General features: G+C 36.0%; 1 protein-coding gene and 1 non-coding gene across 3 annotated transcripts; both read right to left on the bottom strand.

Moving 5' to 3' along the window:
• Positions 1 to 1,872: 1,872 nt before the first annotated feature.
• Positions 1,873 to 24,626, bottom strand: MIX23 (mitochondrial matrix import factor 23). Of its 2 annotated transcripts, none has more exons than XM_010981540.3 (5): positions 24,526 to 24,626; positions 15,282 to 15,407; positions 10,249 to 10,395; positions 4,430 to 4,489; positions 1,873 to 1,958 (listed from the first exon to the last, which is right to left on the bottom strand). In XM_010981540.3, exons 1-5 carry the CDS (start codon positions 24,574 to 24,576, stop codon positions 1,908 to 1,910), a joined length of 435 nt encoding a protein of 144 aa, XP_010979842.1. In that variant the 5' UTR covers positions 24,577 to 24,626; the 3' UTR covers positions 1,873 to 1,907. The 2 variants fall into 2 exon arrangements, with proteins under 2 accessions (XP_010979842.1, XP_064350736.1); XM_064494666.1 differs by lacking the exon at positions 24,526 to 24,626 and adding an exon at positions 16,146 to 16,271.
• TRNAS-AGA (transfer RNA serine (anticodon AGA)) lies at positions 23,739 to 23,810 on the bottom strand. The gene has a single exon. It is a non-coding gene; the product is annotated as a tRNA-Ser (tRNA).

The raw sequence follows: 24,626 nt of genomic DNA, 5'->3' as shown, positions 1-24,626 counted from the left end.
TGCAAGACACTATTTCAGCAAGCAAATCCACTTTCAAAAGCAAGGCACCATCCTTTTCTTCACATTGGTGGCTTTAAATGCCATTCACCACAAACTAAACATACTAATATTCATTTATACTAAAAGTTACTCCATACTGTCATTATTGCACATTTAAAAAAATAATATGGCACACTGGAAAGACTCAGGCGTCCTGCTAACATGAATTAGCCAGTGTATTTTAGTGAAACTGAAATTCTGGAAAGGCTGTTATGAATACTTTCCAAGGATTCCTGAACTATTCATTAATATGTAATTCCTATAGAAAATCTTTTTCACCACTGGCACTAGGATCTTCCTTCTTGCTGAAAAGACTAAATTATAATCTCCACAAAAGTAGGTCTTATTTATCAGTATCTCCAATGACAACAGTATCTGACCCACAGTAAATGCTCAATGTTGTTTTTTGAAACGAGCACTTTATACCTTTACCACTCATTTTCAAGTGCCTAATCTGATGGTCAATGTACTGAACAAATACATAGCCTACCTGTAACCCTGCTGGGTCACTGGAACAGTGCAAGAACCAGGTGACTTGTGTTTAAATTGTGATAGACAGAATTCTAAAATGGGTCTCCAAAATATCCCACTCTAATCCCTCAGACTAAATATAAGACGTTATATCTGTGATGTTACCTGGCAAAAGGGATTTGCAGATATAGAGTTATAATCAGTTAACACTGAGTTAATCAAAAGGAAGATTATTATGGTAAAATATAAACACACAAACCCTTTAGAAGCAGAGTTTGTCTTATAGCAAAGAAGTCAGTCAGATTCCAAGAAGGAGGATTCAGTGCACTGTTGCTAGCTTGGAAAGAAGGGAGCCAAGGTGTCAAAAAGGTGGGTTTCAAAAGGAGCTAAGAGTGGCCCATGACAGCCAGCAAGGAAATGGGGACTTCAGTTCTACGTACCAGAAGGATCTGAACTCTGCCAACAACTGAACGAGCCTGGAAGCAGGTTCTTTCCCTGGAGACTCCAGACAAGAGCACATCCTGGCTACTACTTGATCTCAATCTGTGAGACCCTAGGCAGAGAACTCAGTCCAGTGCTCCTGGCACTCTGACCTACAGAACTGTAAGACAATAAACAGTGGTGGTCTTAAGCTCCTAATTCTGTTAAGCAGCAATAGAAAACAAATAAAATCATTCTGTACTAGAAAGTGCTTTTCACAAGACCAAATCCTCCAATTACATCAGGTTTTTAACTGATTCATTTGAATACTATTATGTAAGCCCTACTCTGCTTTTCCATTTTCTGAATTTGTTTTACTGCTTTCCTTTTCATTGTCCACAGAAACACTACCTAGGAAAAAATCCTACCCAACATTAGTTTTTTCATATGAAAACAAGGTAAGTTAAGGTACTAAGAAAAAGTTTCTTTGGACAGTATCCAGCCTGTAATACTGCACTTTTACTTAAGAGCAATAAACCTAAAGAGATAAATAGAGAAAATTATCAATGACTCAAAAGGTCTACGTTCATGCCAATAAATCTGTAAGATTCATAAAGGTACAATACAAATCAAATCAGATACTAAAACTGTATTCAAATACTCTTACAAGAACTTAACTGTCTCAACTTGGAAAACAATCAAATAATTCTGTACACTGAGTCAGAAAATTATTTTAATAGTTACAAAACATCTTTTTTTTTTTTTTTTTACAGAATCAGTATAAAACAGCAGTTGATTTCTCCATAATTATGAGAATTATTTATACTTGAGGTCTTGGCTAAGTGGGGCTAAAATCAACAAAAGGTCTTGGACTGTTGGCTCAGAAATCTTCCTAGGAAGCACACCGTGTTGATGTCTGTCATGCTTAGCTCTTATGAGATGACCGGTCCATTTTTTTTTTTTTAAAAAGTATCTTTTTATTCATTCTTTGGAGGCTTGAAGTGAATTCGGCAGCGTTCATTAAACACCTAAGATATTTGAACAGAAACAAGTCATTGAGTCATCCTATACAAATTAGGCCTGGAATTAAATTTGGCATGGTTCAGGTGGATATAACCTTTTTTGTCTCAGGTCAACAGATTTAGGGAACAGAGGAATTTCCTCACTAGTACCAAATGACTTACCAGGTGCTAAGAGCACAGAAGGCCTTGATATACATTTATGACAATTTCAATATTTTAATAAAATTTAAATTATTCAAGGAAAAGATCATTATAAGCTAGCTTGTTTAGTAACTAACAAATATTCTAGTCACTCATTCTGGACATATTTTGGACAGTTAGACAAAAATATCTAAAATAAGTTTAAGATAAAGCTTTTTAAAAATTCTTTTATAATGCAGATTTTATTTAGAGATCTGTCATGCTTTTCTAAAGGAATGCCAGCTCCTTCTCACAAGTAGGCACCCGTACTTGAAGGAAGTGTGTACCTGAAAGGAGACTAGTCTTCTGCAATATTATATAAATTTACATGTTTTGCTCTATTTACCCTGCTTCCTAAAAACTAAACAAACGACATATCATAAGTGTTAAAAGAACATTCTATGATTAAGTCAATATGAGACTGTGTTAAATAAAAATTTTGGTACACCCATTCTATGGAATATAATGCAAAACTAAAAAAGAACAAGGAAGCTCTTTAAGTTCTGATTTGAAAAGCTCTCCAAAATATATTAAGGGAAAAAAGTGTGGACAATACACTTCCATTTGTCTGATAAAGGATTTCAGAAATGTGTGTGTGTACGCACGTGTATTCACACATACATACATAAAATTTCAAAAGGTACAATATCTGAAAGCATATACTATCCTTTGAGAGGAAAGGGAAGAAAGGAGGTGGCTGAAAGAGAGGGATGAGAGGTAGAATGCTTACTGCAGAACTTTAAATACTTAAAAAAATTTTAAATCATTTGTCTAAAATTTTTAAGTGTCCAAATTTTTAAAAATTTAAAATAATTCTCCCAGTTTACCCTCATGCTTCATTGATGTAAGAACAAACCATTTTAAGGTAAAAAACAAAAACAAAAAAACTCAAAAACCAAGCCATGTTAGCTAATGTGGACTATTATAAAAACAAAAGAATAATCTACATAGTGAACTTTCAAGGTGCTGGTATTATTCAATTTCTTAAGCTGGGTGGTAGACATGTATTCATTTTATTAATACTCTTTAAATTCTACATGTTCCATGCTCTTTGGCATGTGTATTTCCCAATTAAAAGAAAACATGTAGAAATTACACAGACTCTCTTCCAACTCCTTTGTCTTATGGCTCCCAGCCTTGATATGTCCCTGACATTCCCAGTGCTCAGACCAAAGGAGGCTTTAGATTAGTGACCCTGACATACTGGTTGGGACAATATATTCAACTTGGCCGAACCTCAACAAATCCTTTTTCCAAATGACTTCCCAACCATTTTACTGGCACCATGGCCACATTTTCTTCTTTTTAAAACAAAGAGCCTTATTTTCTGTGGAGTGGATGGAGCAGATTTTCTTTTAAACAAGCATCAAATCTAAAAAGGCTTCACTCTTCCCAGTACATTTTACATACATCAACCTCTGCACTGGAGTTCCCAAACCAGATGTTCACTGTACCCATCCCCATCCCACCCCAAGAGTAAATATTATCTCACCAGAGAATGTAAGTGGACAAATGTTGCCAAAGTCTTTCAAGGAGCAAACACCTTATCATGTAGGTGGATAGAGCAGGAATTGAAAATCTTGGCAAAGAGGATAGGATAAAGAAATGTAATAAAGCAAAGAAAATCAATTTGTATTTTGTAATTTATTCATGGCTCTGCAAGTTGGTATGTTTCAGTTTTTGGTTCAGTTAACCTCTCTCTGGGTTCAGCCCCATTCCATTGGTTAATTTCAAAGGATAAAATAAAATTTCCAGTTCATTCTTTCAGATTTAATAGATCTTGCCCTTTGGAAACCCTTGAAGTTTTAGAGAGGGTATACAGATACACCCAGTAAAGCTCCATACCAAAAATGTTTCATGATCAGATATGTTCGAAAACAAGCAACTGTGAAAGGTAGCTACTGATAATGGAAAGTTATGGAAAGTAACTGACCTCGGAAGGGTTAATTTAAACAAATAACCTGGTTGAAGGTTCTGAGTTAACATGTAATAACTCTAAATACCAAATAACTCATAATTACTATTAGGAAACATACAGAATGTCTTCAGTTCTGTTACCATGACGATCATACAATTCTACCATGACCGTAAAGCTAATGTTTATAAGATGGCTCTATTTGGATGCTAACTGCAGCCCTCCACCCCCTCAAAAGTTAAAACTTTAAGCTGCTTGTAAATAAAGGCTCTTTATTCTTCTTAAGAGCCCAAGGCACTCCTTACTCCCCACTTCCCTCCGTTTCCCTTTGCCAGTTCTGTTTCCCTCCTAGTTCTCTCCAAGAAGCAACATTATTTTATACCTTCCAGCTCCTGTCATTTACTACTTCTTCAACATTCAGTTCTGACTGCATCCATTTCAACTGCAAGAAAGAAAAAAAAAATGAAGTTATGAAAATTTAAAGAATTAAAACCGAATTCTGTAATGTTTTCCTAAGAAAACCAGTTGCGGCTCCTGCATTCTTTGTTAATGGTAATGCCTAGGCCAGATTTTGAAACCTTCTTTGACCTAACTATTCTCCTCATATTTAATCAATTACTAAATCTTATAAAGCCAAGGTTCTCAAGCTTTGCTGCATATTCTAATTACCTTGAGAGCTTAAAAAAAAAAACTCAAATGCTACTCAAAGATAGTTCACAGAAGAAACAGAAATGGCCAATAAACATATTCATAAATGCACAATCTTACTCACGTATAAAGAAATGAAAATTAAATCATAATGACAATAATTTTTAAAAATGAATAAGTCTGATAAGGCCAATAAAACCTAGTATTAGGGAGAGCACAGGAAAAGATAAACTCACACACATTTTTAGGAGGAGTATAAACTGTTGCAACTTTAATGGAGGACAATATGGTAACACTTTTCAAAAACGTAGGTTCACGTGTCCTTGAACTGAATAATTCCAGTTCTAGTTATTGATCCTCATACAGATTTGCAAAGGTAGCACAGAGGAACAAACAAACAAAAGGACAAGGAGGTGGCAATCTGATTTGAATACAGGAAAAAGAAACAGGAAGAAAAACAAGAGAAGGGGAATATGTAAGGCCCAAGTGATCTAGAAACGGATGAATTTTCCACACCTTAACCACACAACCAGAGGTCTGAGGCTAAAAATGCTGAAGTCTTTCTAACTTTCTTTTTAACTGCCAATCCAATTACTTCATTAAAAAAAAAAAGTAGCCAATTCTATTGCCAGGCCCAGAAGGCAGGGCCCATCATACTCCTAGTCGCCTCTGGTAAGAGAGGCTTGAAAGGAAAGAAGCTAGTTAGTTCCAGAAGGAGGACTGGAAAATATTCAGTAAAATTAGGAGAAAAAAGCATGAACTACATACAGACTGAGGCAGCCAAGAGGTTAGAAGCAGGATGATTTCCTCAGGCCAAAGCCAAGACTCACTCAGGATATTTGGGAACAAAATACCAGAGAGCTAGACAAGACCTGAGCAACCATGAATTGTCAAAGAACCAAAGAACTTAACCATAAATTAGGAGCACAGCTCAGGCTGGAGGTTTGAGACATGCATATGTAACACTAATAAGTCTGGACTTGGTACTGATCCAACACTCCTTGTTGGACCAGTACACAGGACTGAAACCAAGAACAAGGGGAATGAGTGAATTTCTGACATGCTGTGGAACAGTAGCAAGCCTGAGGAAGCCTGTCTATAACACCTCAACCACAGTTTCAGATCTTAATCAGCTATATAGAACAGAAATCATCTTAAGGCTTTACTGCTCTGTCAGAGCCTGGACTTTCTGCCAAAGAAGAAACAGCTTAAAAGAACAGTGTCGCAACATGCTACTAAGACAGTCTTCAAAATTGCTCTCAAATATGTAAAGGGATGTCATGTAGAAATGGGTTTCAACTTACCCTGTATAGCTCCAGAGAAAAGATTAAGGATCAGCACGTGTTACAGGGAGACAGATTTTCACAATAAACAAGAAAATCTTTGAACAACTACAACTGTCCAAAAAGAGAATGTAATGCCACTGAAGACTGTGAATCCTCCCAAACCCCTTAAGTAGTGGTTAAACAAAAGGTGGAAACCTCTGCTTGAGGGGATACTGTAAAGAGGATTAATGTAACAAATATAAAGTCCTAGACAGAGACTCAAAAAAGGAAAGAAACTGCTACTTTGTATCAGTCAATATGCTAGCTCTTATATTAATCTTCATAAAAAAAAACCCCAAGAAGTTATTAAGTATCAATTCCATTTTATAAACTGAAAATCAGAAGTTTCAAAGCAATAAATTTACAAGGTTAGAAAACCACTAAGTGGTAGATGGTATTTATTTCTTTAGAACTATCTTTATAATCCATGTTTTATTTATTCTTGAACACTGCAGATATCATAGCCAGCTTCTAAAACAATTTCAGTGCCACCAACCAAACACTATCTTTGAGATGGTTGTTTTTGAGGCTCTGGGTCTTAAACAGGTGAACCTCTTCTCAAAGGCCACTAACAGGTGACAGCTGTTATATAGTTCCAGCAGAAATGTGCTTTTTCTGAGCTAAGGATTCAGGTAAAGAACTGGGAACTTTCAGACTGGCATCACTGTATATAAATAAATCATGTTCACTAAAGTAATCAGCATTTGACTATTAGCCCCAACTTAATATAAAAACGCTGACTGAATCCAGAATCAGAAGAGATACGTTAAAGTCTTAGTTCCACCACTTACTAGCTTGTGGCTTTGGGGATGTTAGTTAGTATCTCTGAGTCTGTTTCCAAACATAGAAAATGAAGAGGTAGAGCTGGAACATCTCTAAGAGCTATTTCTTTCTGGTTCCATAATCTTCATAGCAAACTTGAAAAAAAAAAATTCAAGTTCCTTTATTTGCTTAAGTACCATTCATGGTTACCCTCTATGCTGGTCCTACGCAGTATCAGGCTAGAAAGCTACCTTCATAACTCACTGCCTGGTTGGTAAAAGTCCTCCTTGCAGTGGTCACCCTGGTGATTTTCTCTGGGCTCTAAAGGCATATGGCTAGAACTGAGGGCAGACAAATTGTGACACATCACTCCCAAACACTCAGTGCTTTCTGAACTTTGTTCTCTGCTAACAAGAGTCACTCTAATCTTTGGCTTAATTTGCAAATAGTGATTCTTCAGTTTCTGATGTAACAGCCCTGCCCTGCAGTTTCCTTTGTCAGTATTTCAACAGTTTATTAAAATACAAAATCCAAAAATAATTAAGATTTTTAACCAGCTTTTTATAAATTATCTACGAGCCTTCACAAACACTGAGGATAGGTTAAGATGATTATGGCCTAAGTTCACTGTCTGAAGAGCCCACCACTGGCTGATGAATGAGCAGGTATGGAAGACAGGGCTGAAGCAGTCATCATGAACAAGGAGAACAGTAAAGACAGTGGATGAACCCTGTATCCAGCAAGACATACTGCATCAGTGGTATGACTCCAAGTGCACACACTCACTTGTATGTAGATAGAGAACAAAGGCTTGAGAGAGACGGCAAGGTCCCTTTTTCAAAGTCTGGCTACATCTACTAAACAAAGGGCAAACTTCACAGCTTGTGCAGTATGAAAATGATTCCATCCCATACTGGATGTTCAGGCACCTGACACACAAGGATCAGTAAGTCACCTATTGTGCCATCTTACAGTACAGACATGATTTTAATAACTGTACAGTGTTCATGTAAGCAAAAGCCCCTGTTCTTAGGAAATAACCAACATATGTAGGGGTAAAAGAGTACTATGTGTCCAACATACTTTCAAAATGGTTAGGGAAAAAAATGTGTATAAGGGGTGGGAAGGAAGACAGGGAAAGAGGGAGGGGAGGATGGAAGGGGCAGGGAAGGTGTAGAGAATGAATTATAAAGCAGGTGGGGCAAAATGTAAACAAGTGAATATAGGTAAAGGGTACACGAGAGTTCCTTGTACTATTCTTGCAACTTTTCTGTAACTTTGAAATTATTGTCAGAATTAAAAGTTATCCTTTAAGCACCCCTCCCAAAGAGACAGCAATAAAATTCACGTACTAAAATATGGTATACATTTCAACTGTTTTCTTTTTTTGATGCCACACTTAAAACTTTTAAAGAAACAGCTCTGCTTCACTAACTCTGAGGTCTACATCCCATCTCCATTACAGCTGACTTTAAAATAAGGCCTCCTCTGACATTTCACTCAGTGGACACCTGCTGTTTTCTTAAAAGGGAAAACTATAGGGACGTGAGCTAAAGTGGAAACAAAGGAGGATCTGAAAAGAGCCAAAACCCCATAGCACCTTCTCCACAGCAAAGAAATAAATATAATGAGGCTCTGGCACATCTGGTTATATTTAAACAGCTACATATTTATAGCTGAAGAGGGTAATATCCTGAAGTTTAATATCTGTATTACATTCCAGCAGATTTCTATAGATGGAACCAGAGGTAAACATTTCAAAATGTAAATATATTTTTTAAATGTTTCTGGCTTAAAAACTAAAACATTAGACAAAACACTGTAAAATGCCTAGAAGAAAATATAGGGAAAACATCCTCTGACATAAATCTTAACAATGTTCTCATAGGGCAGTCTACCCAGGCAATAGAAATAAAAGTAAAAATTAATGGGACCTAACTAAACTTAAAAGCTTCTGCATAGCAAAAGAAACTATAAACAAAATGAAAAGACAACCTATGGAATGGGAGAAAATATTTGCAAATGATGCGACTAACAAGGGCTTCATTTCCAGAATATACAAACAGCTCATACAACTCAGTAACAAAAGCCAAACAACCCAATCAAAAAATGAGCAGAGGACCAATAAACATTTCTCCAATGAAGACATACAAATGGCCAAAAGGCACATGAAAAGATGCTCAATATCACTAATTATCAGAGAAATGCAAATCAAAACTACAATGAGGTTATCACCTTACACCGGTCAGATGGTCAGAATGGCCATCATTAAAAGTCCACAAACAATACATGCTGGCGAGGCTGTGGAGAAAAGGGAACCCTCCTACATTTTTGGGAATGTAGTTTGCTGCAACCATTATGGAAAACAGTATGGAGAATCCTTAAAAAACTAAAAACAGACTTACTACATGATCCAGCAATCCCACTCCTGGGCATATATCCAGAGGGAACTCTAATTCGAAAAGATACATGCACCCCAATGTCCACAGCAGCACTATTTACAATAGCCAAGACATGCAAACAACCTAAATGTCCATCGAAAGATGACTGGATAAAGAAGTTGTAGTATATTTATACAATGGAATACCACTCAGCCATAAAAAAGAATAAAATAATACCATTTGCAGCAACATGGATGGACTTGAAGACTGTCATACTAAGTGAAGTAAGTCAGAAAGAGAAAGAAAAATACCATATGATATCACTCAATATGTGGAATCTAAAAAAATGACACAAATGAACTTATTTACAAAACAGAAAGAGACTCACAGACATAGAAAACAAACTTCTGGTTACCAGAGGGGAAAAGGGGGAGGGGAAGGATAAATTGGGAGTTTGGGATTTGCAGATACTAACTACTATATATAAAATAGGTAAACAACAAGGTCCTACTGTAGCATAGGGAACTATATTCAATAACTTGTGGTAGCTTATTAGGAAAAATAATATGAAAAGGAATATATATATATGTATAACTAAATCACTATGCCGTATACCAGAATACAACATTGTAAACTGACTATACTTCAATTTTAAAAAAAGAGGTTTTTCTCAAGTCAAGTCTCAAAACATAGATATAAATATAATTTCCCTAGATTTTCTGATGTGGTGTTAGTCTATATTAATCTTTTTATTTTTAACTATAAAGTATATAAAGGAATAGAAATAAAATATGATTCCATGTTTCTTTTAGCTAAAGCTGCTACACTACATATATCCATGAAATGTACATTAATTTACCAATTAGTATCACAATATAATAAAATAAAGCCCACTAAAAAATTTAGTATTTAATCTCCTGGTTGTACTGTGTTAAATAACCTTTCTCTAAATTTTTCATATTAAAAACTTGTACATCAACTATACTTCAACAAAATTATTTTTAATTAAAAAAAACCCACTGCCTATATTTTGAAGGTAAAGTTTGGAAACCTTACTTCAGAAATGTAAATCTTGTTCAACTTACCTTTGTCTGTTCTTTTCTAAGTTGCTTTAATAATGTTAAATCATCCAAATTCTTTTCTCTCTCTTCTCGGAGGTGTCTTACTACTGATGAGGTCTGAGCTATACAGTTTTTTATGACTCTATCCCTACTGGCATGAGCTGCCATCAACTAAAAGAACAAAGCAATGAAAAGAGAAAAATCACACCAATTTGTCACATTTCAGTGTTTTAAAAAAAATTCTTATTTTTTGTTATGTTATACTTCCTAAAACAATTTTTAAAAAATTGAATCATTTAATCTAAGGAAGAAAAGGCCAGTGCTGAATCAGCTAATCACCTAAAAACAGATTAAAGGCATGGCTGTGAGGATGGAAGAGGTCCAGCTGATTGCCCACTCGATTTGTTCCTCCCCCCGCACTCCCCACACTGGGCTTTTTTTCAGTCTCCTTTCCCTACTTCCCTTTCTTTCCCCATTATTCCACCCAAGTGTTACTCTACCAGACACCTACCTTCACACACCTGCTGGGCCACTTCCTATTGCTATATTTTTGTCCTTTTTTTTCCAGGCCTCATGTTGTCACCAAGTGCAAAAAATGATAAAGTGAATAAAGAAAAACAAAGAATGCTACATTTACCAATGTAAGACAAAGCCCTTTTTAAGATTTTAAAGTTTAAGTATCAATTATGAAAAATTGTGTATGAAGGAAAGCTAACTAACTGGGTCCATCAACTGTGTGTGCTGGCTGAAAGTAAGGGTGCCTGATGGGCAATTCTTTATTAGCCTTCATCTAGCAATCACCATTATAATTACTGGTGCATAAGTAACAGTGGTTCACCTCCATCTAAAACTTAAGTGTTGACTTGCTCCATTTAACCACGTTATATCATTCCTTCTTCCCTCTGAAGAGAGAATACCCTAATGCTATGCTGCTGATAGAGGTAATAGGGATATCTAACCATTATACATATATCTTACATAAAATATAGGGCTAACAACCATTCCATAAGCATCCTTCATAAGTTATATGGAATACATCTCTTAAATGATCATATTGGGGACTCTGTGGTTGAGAACTACTGGTCTAATACACACCAGGAAAGAATAAACCTTTTGCATTTCTAGAAGGCAACACTAAAAGTGCATTAATTATAAACCTTATCCTTGTGAAGAAAGGGAATTAAACTGCCTAACAGACATTAATGCCACCTAGGAAACCTCTAGTATGCTAATTTTTCATTGTAACATTTAGATTCACAAGGACAGCCTCAAGGCCCACATACATTGGCTAATATGCTGCTTCTGTTACTTATTAACTCCTTCAGGTATAATTACAGAAGATTAAAGGAGCCATTGAGCCAATAGCCAAACTGGAACTATTCTTTCCAAAATAAGAACCATCCTTAGAGTTAAGAAGCTCTCCTTGCAGCTGTGTGAGACTGGCTAAATAATTAGCATTTCCAGGCTTCAGTTTCCTCTTTTGTAAAATTATGATTTATGACTATATAGTTGTTAATATCCTTTCCACCTCTAACATTTAGAGGCAACATGACTCAAGACTTAGATGCCGGATGCTATTTCATTACTTTGATATTTTGTCTAATCCCCCAGCAACTGGTAAAATAACATTAGCACTAACTAGAAGTCTATCACAATATTCTCATTTTTCTATCTGTATTTTAAAATCAAATTCAAATTGTGTGCATTTTATTAAAATGTTCAAAATTTTTCTTTCAGTCTCTCACCAGTTTCCTTACTTGATTGAGCTTTCCTCCACTATTCCCCTCTTTAACTTGGTTCCTTCCCCACTGATACACTTCTGGGTGCAGACTACCCTCCTACCCTCACCTGCTTACTTTTCCTTCAGATGAGCCCCACCAAAAACCCACTCCCAGGTGAACAGGAGTTACTGGGCAAATCATCTTTTACTCAGTATTATCAATTATTTTGGCCTGGTTTTCATGACTATCCAATAATATTCAAAATTAAGAGCATATGCAAGAGGAATATGCATGGACATCTGTACATGTATGTCAAAGAAGTAAGGACACTTGACAGCTAGTGACAGACTTGGTGAGAAAAATATAATACCAAACCAGGCTCATTAGCTCATTAGCATCAGATGCTTGAGGATCTGGTCACATGATAATTATTTCTGGTACATAAAGTGCTTTATCAAAGGAACTGAGATCAAATTTATTAAGGAACTCAGTAAGGTAAAAGGCATGTTCTTTGGTTAGCAGACAAAAATCCTGAACAATAACCATATCATAGCCATTCTTTCTTTGACCTGGGGTAAACAATTGTGAAATGGAGACATCTAGGGTGGGGCAGGAGAATGATTCAAAACTAGTCCAAAGTGGGTATTATCTAGGTTTTATTTTATTTTTACCAGAACTTTGAGAACTTCTGGTAGTCGAATTTTCACCAACTATTTTTTAATCATTTTAAAACAATGCTTTTTGCCTTTAAGGGAAGTATAATGTCAACAGTTTTACTGGTTATAGGTTTGTTTTTTTTAAAATATTTTTCTTTCTAGAACAAAGGTTGATTCTAAATTAATTCTAAATTCTAATTTTTCAAACATTATTTGTTTTAGAATCCTGACAATGACCCTTGGTATGAAAAACATTTAAGGGGTAGGGTATAGCACAGTAGTAAAAGTACACGCCTAGCATGCATGGCATGGTCCTGGGTTCAATCTCCAGTACCTCCATTAAAAATGAATAAATAAATAAACCAAACTACCCCCGACAAAAAAGCTTTTAAAAAATTGCATATTACTATGTTGTATACTTGAAACATACAATATTGTACATCAACTATCTCAATTGAAAAATAAAAGTTAATGAGTTTTTATCATGGCATTTTTTTGTATGTTTTAAATCTTCCTCCAGAACTTCTGACAAAAAGATGTAAGGAGAAACATACTATTTAAACATATATTCCTAGAGTTTATTATATTAAAGAAACAGCTTAGTATTACTCCAGTATAACTGAAAAACTGTGCTCTACACTGGAATTTGATACATTATAAAATGACTATAACTCAATAAAAAAAAGTTTAAAAAAAAAGAATTATTCCAAATCAATCACTGACACCAATAATTTTGCATTTGTAAACCATTGTTCCAAGTTCACAGACTTTTTAATTGTTCAGTATTGACTGTTATGTTTACCTTGAGAATAAACAATAAACAATGTAAAGCCAAAAAAACTCATAGATTAAAGGAAATATGCTCTAATAAGGGGATCTCACTAAAATTATCTTATTTTTACTAAGAGTATACTTTTAAGATTTGGAATTTCTAAAATTAGTGCTTTATAATAACTTTGCTGATGTTCTCCTATGAAGAAGTATTTATCATTAGAGAGTGCAAATACACCTTCATTGGCTATAAAAGGGACTAAAGTAAGGCAGGATGACTGTAAACAACCTGGACGCTTCACAGAGTTCCACTTCTTAACTGAGACAGTATTTACAGGAACTCAGTGGTACTTATTAGCATGGACACTCTGCTACAGGCCTAAGCCCTGAAGCAAAGATACTTGATAAACAATCCTTTACATGTCTTTATTGTTGTTAGATCCCTCTAGGATACAGAGAAAAATCCAGACACATACACAAGAATATCCAAAATAGAAAGGATCCAAATTTAGTATGCAAATTTATCCTGGTCCACCAAAGAGATAAGAAATAATAACAGCAACAATAGAAGCAGCAAGCATTTATATGTAAAACACATAGTGCACCACTTTGTATTAACTCATTTAATCCTCTAACTACCCTATGAACTAGGTACTATTCTGACACTATTTTACAAATCAGGAAGCTGAGGCAGAGGTTATGTAACATGCTCAAGGTCACCCAGCTAGGAAGTAGCAGAGGTGGGACTTAATCTAGACCTGGAATTCATGTTGTTAATCACTACACTCTAAACCTCTAGGTTAATAAAACGGTTGTAAATGGAAATGATTGAGTAGTTTATAGAGATTATATGGGTCAGTGAGGACGATCACTAAAGTGATTACAAACTACTAGTTCTTCAGACAGAGCTACAAAGAAACTAAGTGAACTGTCAAACCTCAAAAGAAAGTAGGCCCTGGAAATGTGCTCTCTACTTCTAACACTAGAGTCTGTCTACTCAGTAAAGCCCACAATCTTGCAATTTTTGAAGCCGTAAGAATTACCTGACCACTTAATAACACAACATATTTTCATACAAAAGCAGACAGGATATTAACAGTTAATGCTTTGAATTTAACTGACAAATAAATAAGTTTATCCAAAACTGACTTTTTTTTTTTATAATTGAGAAACGGACTTTAGGTTTAAGTAATACCTTCTTTACAAGACTATGAATCCAAACACTAATCTTGTGACAGAGCCTAAAAAAAGCAAATCGTCACTTGAATATTAGCTACTAAGTTAATGAAAAAATCTAAGTAAACTATAAAAAACAGGTAGCTACATCATTATTTCTTTTTTGCTTTTGGAAATTAGAGAGAAATAAAGGAAATCTTTAAGAGGCAATTAAAAAATATATACTTGAGAAACCAAAGCCTCAGGAAAGGACAGGTTATCTGTGGCTTTTCCTTCACTCCTGCCAAATGCTTCTTTTCCCCTTTCTCATGAGTGAGGGAAGATGTAGAAAGTGTGAAGAGTTTTAATTCTTCCTTATTATCAGCTGTCTGGCTTCTTAGGATTGATTTATTCAAAGCCTTTGCTCTTGTTCCACTGTTTTACATGACTGTTTCACTCTCTCCTTCATTCTTTGGTGCATAAGGTTTCCTTAAGTGAAAGGCTGCCCACGAGGTGGGGAAAACAGCTGCTCTAATTCCTTAGAACCATCTCTTTCCAGACTTGTAATCACACATTTTCTTTAGTTTGTAGAAACCAGATCAAAACTTATAGACACCCTCACGTATGGGCAAGAAAACACGAAGAAGTCATTCTTTTATCCACAGTTTAATTATATGTCAATTGATTTCTTATTTTGCCTGCGAAGAAAGGCATAATGGAAGCAATATATAAAAGACTCGAAAGACACACTTACAGACTCATAAAGTTGTTTACAGGTTTGGCTGGCATCAATTTTCCCTGCAAAGGAAGCTGTTGGAACTGTAGTGTTTAATTCGTGTACTATTCTGTCATCAATCGTCCTCATCACTTTGAGTAATTCCTATATATATTAAAAAAAAAAAAAAGAATAACTTGAATGGAAAGTTAAGTGGTAAAAAAGAAGCATTTAAGCAAAATAAAATAAAATAGAGCTCTTGGATATGTTACAACCCTGTAAATTAGGAGTGGGGAAACCGCGCTATATATAATGCAACCACTGGAAAATCTTTATTACAAGAATGATAGGTAAGTTATGTCATAGTAATTCTAACAACTGGCACAGCTGTTTCCTTGGCCCAAATGTGATCATCTTAAGGGTAAAGATTGTTTCATTCATTTCCAAACCCCATTTGTTGGCACAGGGTGATCTTTCCATCTCCAGTATACAGTCAATACATGATTCTACTGAACCTGATTATCTCAAATTGTCCCAAACAATCCAGCATAATTCTTGCTCTATTCCCTCTTTGTCTATCATTCTAAAATATGATGCTAGAGAACTTCTGGAAAGATATACAAGAAACTACCAGAAGCGATTAACTTGCAGAAATTAATCTATATGTTTATAGGCTTTTTGTTTTTTAGTTTTTTACTACAATTGTGTGTTATTTTTGTAACAGAAATAAATAAAGTATGCTGCCAGAAAAGGAATCAAATCTCTTTGTGGCTTTCTTGTTCATAGAACAAGTAGAAATTAGTTTTACCTTTTCTCAGTAACCCAAGTACCTATTTCCCAAGGATCTCTTCCCCCTAAAAAAGGCTCCAACTCTCAAAAAGCCAACCAAAAGAAAAATAATACCTAAACAGCAGGGGACTTTCTGACTCTGATGAGTGTATCAACACAGCACAGTCCCTCCTTCACAAATTTTGATGACGGTCATTTTGTTCACTTGTCACTGGAGAAAGGCTGGGCATCAGCTACCTTCTGATAATATAAGTTCCAGAAAAGGTTTCTAGCAGTATGCCCTTCTCTTTCTTTTTTAATCCCTGTCCCCAACCTCACCCCGGCCCCCACCTCATCCCAGACCCACAAAACAAAACACAATCACTGAACAATCATCAAGAAAATAAAAGTGTATAATCCTAGGTTTATACTTATTAAAAACATCCAACAAGTTAACATTCAATATTAACATGTATTAAAAGCACCTGTACTTGATCTTCTATCTCCCTCTATATACCAACCTATTTCTTTCCTTTGCCAAACTTAAATTCATGACTGAAACCAACTCCATCATTTTCTTCATCCATTTGTTAAAACAAACTTTTATTGTGATTAAAGTATTATACAATCATTTTGGAAAACACAGAAAAAATTTAAAGAAAATAAAAATCATCCATAATTAACCATCATGTCCCTTTTGTTTTTTCTATACAAATTATGAATATTTTTATAAGACTGAGGTATTACATAACATTTAAAGGTCTACTTTATGAAATTATACCATGAGATTTTGCCCATGTTACTAAAAATACCTTTTAGATATTTTTAATAGTTGCATAAATATTTTATTCTGTGGAGGAATCACAACTTATCTGGTCACTTTCCCCATAATGAACAGTTAGGTGTTTCCAATTGTAATGACCATTCAGGCCATTCAGTCTCAGTCTGCAGCCTAGATTCTATTACTATCAGGCTACTAATCTAATTAGTAACTGAATGGCCTTTTCAAGATATCAATCTAGAAGTAAAACAGCTTGTAGAAGGCTCATAATTTAGACTAACAAAAACAGGCAAACATCAGAACTAAAACTAACTTCACTATCTTACCCTCTTCTTGTATCTTTCTATTTTTATCAATAGTATCACCATTCTGTATAAACTGGAATTGTTAGGGATAATCTCAACATATTCACTAAGCAATCATCACTTTTAAATAATATTTTATGCACAGTAGAGGATATATAATATCAACAAGTGGCAAATTCCAAACAAATGGTGGCAGCTCTATTTAGAGAGCCAAGAAAGGTAAGTTGCAGACAGGTACCCTCAATGCCAACTTTACCTCCTACAACTTGCCTATTAAAACAGAAACAAAAAACTTTTAAAATATTTCTCTTATTTCCCACTGTCTAAATTGAACTGATCCTCTGAGACCAAGGTTTAAGTTATACCTTTTAGATGGAGATTTCCTTGGCTGAGAGCCCTCAACAATCTGTCTTCTTTAAACATCTGCAGCAGTAGAGAGTACCAGAGTTCATTCATTAACTCACTATTCATTCAAAAAATATTTACTAATGTCTAGTACACTTTAGGCACCATTTTAAACACCAGGGCTACAGTAGTGAATAGAATAGAAAAAGTTCTTGCTCTTATGGAGCAAAATTCTCATAGGGGGAGAGAGACAATAAACAAGTACCCCAATAAACAAGATATTTTTAGTACTGAAAAGTACTGCAAAAAAGAAAACTGTGGCAATGGGATAAAGAGTGACTAGTGGGGCGGAGGGGCCAATACTTCATATAGTGCAGTCAAGAAAGGCCTCTCCTAGGACGCAGTAATTGAGCTGAGATCTGAATGAGATAAATAAGCCCACTAAGAGGATACCTGGGGGAACAAGTCAAAAATTACGAGGCAAGAAAAAACTTGTGGGTGTTTGAAGAACTAAAAGGGCTGGGAGTAAATAAGAGAAAAAGTGGTGAGATCAGAGTTGAAGATGGACAACAGAGACCACAGAAACAATTAAGAATTCTGTTCTAAAGGCAACAGGGTTTTAGGCAAGGGAATGATGTAACAATTAATTTTTCAAAAGATAACTTTAGCTGCTATGTGGAGAATGAATTAGAGAGGAGAATGTAAACAGGGTGACCATTCAGCAGACTACTATGGTGGGCGATGCAAGAGAGAAAGATAGTTTAGGAGGCAGCAGTAGAATCAGTGGGAGGAAGTTGGATTCAGGATATATTTTGAAGATAGAGCTTAGAATGAATTGCTGATGAACTGGTGATGGGAGATGATAAAGGAAATAGGAGGACTTTTAAGGTGTGAGACCTGAGGATGTTAGTGCCATTAACTAATGGTGGGGAGAGAGGGGTGGATGAAAAGACCTGGAAGAAGTGGGAAGATCAAGAGTTCTATTCTGACTCAGGATATTTTATGATACTTAGGATTATTGTTAATTGTATGTGATACTGATATTGTGTTTAAAATTGTAATCTTTTAGAAATAAAGACTGAAACATTTACAGAAAAAAAGATCTATCTAGAATGTGCTTCAAAATAATCTTGTTAGGATGGGGAAAGTGGTAGTATACAAATGAAACAAGAGTGGCCATGAACTGATTTTGGAGCTGAGGGATGGGTACACAAGGATTCATGGTACTCTTTACCCTTTTGTGTAGTTTGAAATTTTGCATAACAAAAAGTTCTATTTTGAACATGTTAAGTTTGAGATGTCTGTTAGATATGAGCAGAAGAGTTAAGTAGAAAGGTGAATATACCAGTCTGACACTGAAACAGGCTTAAGTTATACTAACAAATTAATGTTATTTAAAGCCATGAAACAAGAAGAGATCACTGAGGGAGATTGTAGGGAATAAAGGGGGTCAACAATCAAGAAGGAACTCTAGCATCTAAAACCACAAGAGAAAGACTGATGTCACAAAAGGAGAAAGGTTTCAAGGGGGCAACTGTCAACTGTGTTGAATGTTACTAGGAAGTCAAGAAAGATGTTGACAGAAATGACTTTTAGATTTAGCAGAGCGGAAATCATGGGTGATCTTGACAAGAGTCATTTAAATAAAGTGTTTAATGGACTGAAAAGTTAATGTGGCTTAAGTATGAAGAGTAAGAGAAAGCATGGTGTAAAATTAGGCCCACCATTGTAGGTCACTTTACAGGACTTTAGTCTTTTTCATGAGAACAGAAATACCAATGAAGTGTTTTAAGTACAGTGGAGTTACATGATCAGATTTGTATTCTGAAATGATTGCTTAGGTTAAAGTACTCAAGTATGGAAAATGGATTAGAGAGGAACAAGAGTAGATGCAAAGAGATTATTAGGAGACTGATTCAGCAATCCAGGTGAAAGATTATATATCTTGACATTTCCTAGAGCTTTTATTTACTTTGAACTTTAACCAGTTTTGACTCTGCTCATTAGCTATATAGCCAAATTTCCCTCCAATAAAACAATTTAGACATACTGTTAAGTTCTTTAGACAGTAATGGGAATTTATCAGCATTAACTAGGTAATGAATTAATCAATTTCATAGTCTTACCAATGGAACCTACAATTGTGAATTTTCAAATATATCATTTCTCTGTGTGCTAAAGAATCATCAATACATGGCCTAAAGCTTGGCTTTTAATATGGTAGACATGCCATATGAGGTTATTTTAATTAAAATTAAATGAAATTTAAAATTTAGTTTTGCAGTTGTTCCTAGATACATTTCAAGTGCCCAAGAGCCACATGTTGCTAGTGGCTATCATACTGGGTAGCACAAATTTCCACCATCACAGGAAGTTCTACTGGACAGTATTAAACTCAAGATAATACACTGACAATCTCTAAACTGATAATGTACTTGTTCAGGAATTGCTGAGAACTGTAAGCTTTCTTAAATGTCACAGGAAAGATATCAGAAAAGCTAAAGATAAGGGAAAAAAGGGTAAGGCTCAAGGAAGGAATTCCTTGCAAAATTGTAAAAGAAGGAAGAGAACTATAAACCACCTCTCCAGGTACAAATTTCTTTACAGTACAAAAAGTGCCATAGCTCTTAAGGCAACTCCAAGAGGGTCTAGAGAAAAGCTTGGGCAGCCCCACAGACTGAGAGCAGATGAAGGTGAAGGCGGGCACAAAAGTACTGCCATTAAATCATGTGTATCACTCATAAGGAATTACCGACTACCTATCTGATACGTAGCTCCAAAGGCATACATTCTCTCTCACAAATTCACCAAAAAAACCCCAGAAAACAGCCCTGAACAGATATCATACAATAAACTGCAACACAAGTCCACAGAGATAATAAAGAAATATACACAGTTCAGTGGCTCTTTGAAGACTACAACTTTGTATATGACCCAGAACCCTAATCAGCTTCTAAATGTCAAAGCATAGCAAAAGGTAAGTCTCCAAACTTTGTAGTACCTCCAACTTCCCCTATCTTTCATCCTCCTCAAAACAAGAAGATTCTGATATATTATGAATCTAATTTTAGGCTGACCCTTTAAAATTATGCATTTTATGTATTACCTGTAACTGTGGGGTGAAAATCTCACCCTCTTGGAAGGCAATTTCAGTACTGAAGGACTGACCATATCTAGTAGCAGGGAGGGGTAGAGAAAAGTTTATATTGCCCCTACAATTATACTATATTCCTAAGGTTACTTCTTAGGTAAATTCCTTTTATGATTTTGGGAAGCTTTTAGAGTATACGGAGGGTGGTAAAAGGCTTATTACATTACGGTACAATTGAAATGTACTCCATAGAATGATTTGGAATTTCTTAACCTATCATTTCCTCACTCTCTGCCTGAAGGTACCCAGAAGTAGATCCCATTCACAGGGTGCTCTTTTCAGACAGATATGTTCCTCAAATCCTATTTTTGTAACAATGCTCACACTATGCTTCCCCTAAGTCAGAAATACAGACTTGCTAGCAACTGCCAGAGTCCTCTGCAATCCGCTGCACTCCCAGGTCCGAGAACAGAGAGCAGCTAGGCATGTTGCAAAAGAAACCATCATTGTTGCTAGAAAATAGTCTACTTAGTCTTCACCTAATTACCAAACAACTCAAAATCAATTGTGTGTAAATAAATAAATATTCCTAACAGAAATATCAAGACTAAAACATACTAGGAAGGAATATTTATTTGATTTTGCTCAGGTGATATATGTCATGGGTCTCAGACAGGGTCAGGAAGAAGGGATTTCAGGGTGTCAGAAAGAGGGAAAAAGGCACAGAAACGACGAAACATCATGTGTTCAGGGAAAAGCAGGCCTTTGTGGCTGGACAGCAGAGTTCAAATGTATGTTCGAAGAGGTGGGGGTTGGGGAGAGAGAAATATGTATGAATAAGGGCAGTGGTGAGAGATATAACTAGGTAGAGCCATTCTGGGATTGAATTTTTAAAGGAGGTGTATGCCATGCTAAGTAGTTTTGATCTAGTCATATTATCCTGAAAATAGATGCTTGGTTCAGAGTCTAATACTTAGAAGGTAACAGTATGAAGCCACAGCATTATGGAGATTAGACTGGAGGGGAGATGCATTAGAGAAAGCAAAGACTAAAGATAAGGAGAACTACAGCAAAGCTAACTGCAAAAATGATAGGGCGTGAACAAACTGGCAGTAGAGGTGAGTCTTCCTGAAGTATCTCTTTGATCTTTTCACCCCCTCTGCTCAGAAATGACTCCCTAACCTCACACTTTGCATTCAAGGCCTTTTATAACCTGGTTCCAATCTTCTGTGTAATCCCAAAGTGCCCTTGTACAAATTCTGAACTCCAGTAATTTCCCCCCAATATATAAAACTTTCTGCCTACATACTGTTCCTTCTACCTGGAATTCCCCTGTTCCTATTCACCTAAGGCCCAAATCAAACTACCATCTCTTGACTTATTTCTCTCTAAACTGTTACAGCATTGTGTTCATATTCTCAGTATCTTCTACATGTTTTATATCTTGCCCACTCAGTCTCCCCAAATGCCTGGTACCTAGAAGGTATCTGTTATGGACTGAATTGTGTCCCCCTCAAAATTCGTATGTTGAAGCCCTAACACCCAATGTGACTATATTTGGAGATAAGGCCTTTAGGGAGGTAATTAAGATTAGACGAGGTCATAAGGGTGGGACCCTAATCCCATAGAATTTTTGTCCTTGTAAAAGGAAGAGATACTAGAGGTCTCTCTCCCTCTGTGCACAAAGAGGTCATGTGAGGACATAATGATGAGGTAGCAACTTACTTTGGGAGAAAAAAAAAAAAGGTGGCTTGAGGGATAAATTGATGGATGCATATGTGATTTAGTAAAATAGCAAATCACTGATTGTAGAATCTAGACAGTGGGTACATGAGTGTTCATTGTAAAATTCTTTCAACTTTTCTATAGTGTTTGAACATCTTCTTAATAAAACTGGAAAAAATGTACCTAAACCTTTATAATAAAAAATACATGATTTCCTGTTTCTCTTCCACAGTATTCAGTGCAGTGCTTTTCAAATATTAGGTACTTATATATAAAATGTAATGGTTTCATAGCTCTAAAAATACAGATTTTGCTTAATAATTTGTGAGTATGCCAGTTAACCACAGTTTATAATTTTACAAAATTCATTTAAACCTAAATGTTATATAAAATTTTACACTTTAAAATATTTTTTTACATTTCTATGCCACCAAGGCAGCAGGGGCAAATACGGTCACACTCATTTACAATGAGGTTAAATGATATGCCAAGGTCAGCTCTGGAAAACCAGATCTTCTGACTTTTAACCCAGGGTATTCGCCATTATAACTTACACATTTGGAAAATTCCTAGATAAACAATCTAAAAACTTCTCCAGGTTTCACTAATGAGACTCATTTTATGATCTTTTAATTTCCATTATCTCTGCAGATGAAATGGTTCTGGAAGACAGGTTAGCTTTTGCCCCACTAACAACGTCTCATCTAACCTTCAAAAGAAAAATCAAAGTGTCCTTTAAGCACTGTTGAATGTTTCAACAGCTAAGAGATCCTTTGAAATTTGGTTTTAGAGATTCAAATATTATAAGAGATGGAAGCTGTTTCAAATGTTACTTAACATAACTTTATTTTACAGATTCAAAAGTTAATTCTGGAAGGGGATAAGTGATTAGCTCAAGATCCCAAAGCTGTTAATGTCAGAAGTAGTACTAAAACCCAGAACATCTAATTCCCTAACCTGGATTCTTTCTTTAAGACTATCATCCTTCAATTATCTGAGCTCATTAACTCAAGTTAAATCACAGTACTAAAGTGACAAGACCAAGGATACAAATGAACCGGTTAACCTTAAATATTCTGTAAACTTTAGAATCCAACAGTCTTTTTTCCATCTAAGCTTTTTACAAATATTTGTATTTCTTGGGTACTTTGATCACACTTGAAATCCACTGCTGTTGTGCTGATGATCTAATCTGCACTGCTGATGTGGTGAAGGTGCATATAAAGTAAAGATCCCACTTAAATTCCTTTGGCCAGATGATGTTTCTCAAATAATTCAGTCTGTTGAGATTATCTTCAAGAATATCCGTCCCTACAAAACCACTCAAAGCACAAAGCTTACTACAGATAGGTAAATGATACGTGAAGTGATTTTTCAGTATCTTTAGTTAAAAATACGTTTGTAAAATCATGATTTTTATTTTTTATTTTTGCAGGGGAAGGAGGGGTAATTAATTTTGTTTGTTTCTTTGTTTGTTTTAATGAAGATACTGGGGATTGAACCCAGGACTTCGTGCATTCTAGGCATATGCTCTACCACTGAGCTATACTCTCCCCAAATCGTGATTTTTAAATTCAACTCTTTATCTAGACTGGAGCACATTTATGCCTACATTGGAACAAACAAACAACTTTGGTCAAAATCCAGACCCCTGTTCTTTAATTCATGGGTTAATAACTCCCCCTAGGCCTCTTGGTGTTTGAATATACAAAGGATACAGCCTTTTTCTTAAATGTTACATTTTCTCTAATGGTTAGGAAGGAGGGTACCAGAGCAGGTACTAGAATTAATTGTCCCTCCAAGGCCCCATCAAAATAGTAAAACTTGTACCAAGTCTGTTTGTTTGTTTAACCAAGTAAATAGACTCTCCCTCACTTTTTTCCTCTCCTACAAATGCTAACTTAAAGTATGAAGGGAATGGCAGAGGCTAAGAACTGAGTGCAGGGGATGGCTAAAAGGTTGTTACGAACCCTACCCACCCCGCCCAAAGTCGACTTTACCACCGCGGAACCACCCAGAGTTTCTGGGTACAGTCACTCAAGGCCCGGGAGGCGCAGGGAGGCGCAGGGAGACCATGACCCCAACGGAGCAGCCTCGCTTCCTAAGGCCAAGCCTGCGCCCCCATGACCTCCAACGGCTCGAAAAAGGAGTCTTGGATTGCCCGCTTCTGCCACAGCTGCTCCGCACTCCCTCCCAGGCCAGAGCAGGGAACGCGGTTCGGGGGGCAAAAGGAGGGGCACCTCTGCCACATGAGGAAAACCCCATTACCTGGAACTCGGCGAACTCCTCACAGTTCACACCGCCACTGGGCGCCGCCATATTGGACAAGCAAGAGGCCCCCGCCGCGAGCCAATCACCGCGGAGCAAAG

Source organism: Camelus dromedarius, chromosome 2, assembly GCF_036321535.1.
Source record: "Camelus dromedarius isolate mCamDro1 chromosome 2, mCamDro1.pat, whole genome shotgun sequence".
NCBI classification, from domain to species: Eukaryota; Metazoa; Chordata; class Mammalia; order Artiodactyla; family Camelidae; genus Camelus; species Camelus dromedarius.
This window is presented reverse-complemented; position numbering and strand designations above follow the sequence as displayed.

Bases quoted from the DNA above. Each gene is read 5' to 3' on its own strand.
- MIX23 (XM_010981540.3), bottom strand. From the start codon at position 24,576: ATGGCGGCGCCCAGTGGCGGTGTGAACTGTGAGGAGTTCGCCGAGTTC. The intron at 15,408-24,525 runs GTAATGGGGTTT...TAATATATATAG, and splicing joins AGGAGTTCGCCGAGTTCCAG to GAATTACTCAAAGTGATGAG. The intron at 1,959-4,429 runs GTATAAAATAAT...CAAATATCTTAG, and splicing joins TAAATGACAGGAGCTGGAAG to GTGTTTAATGAACGCTGCCG.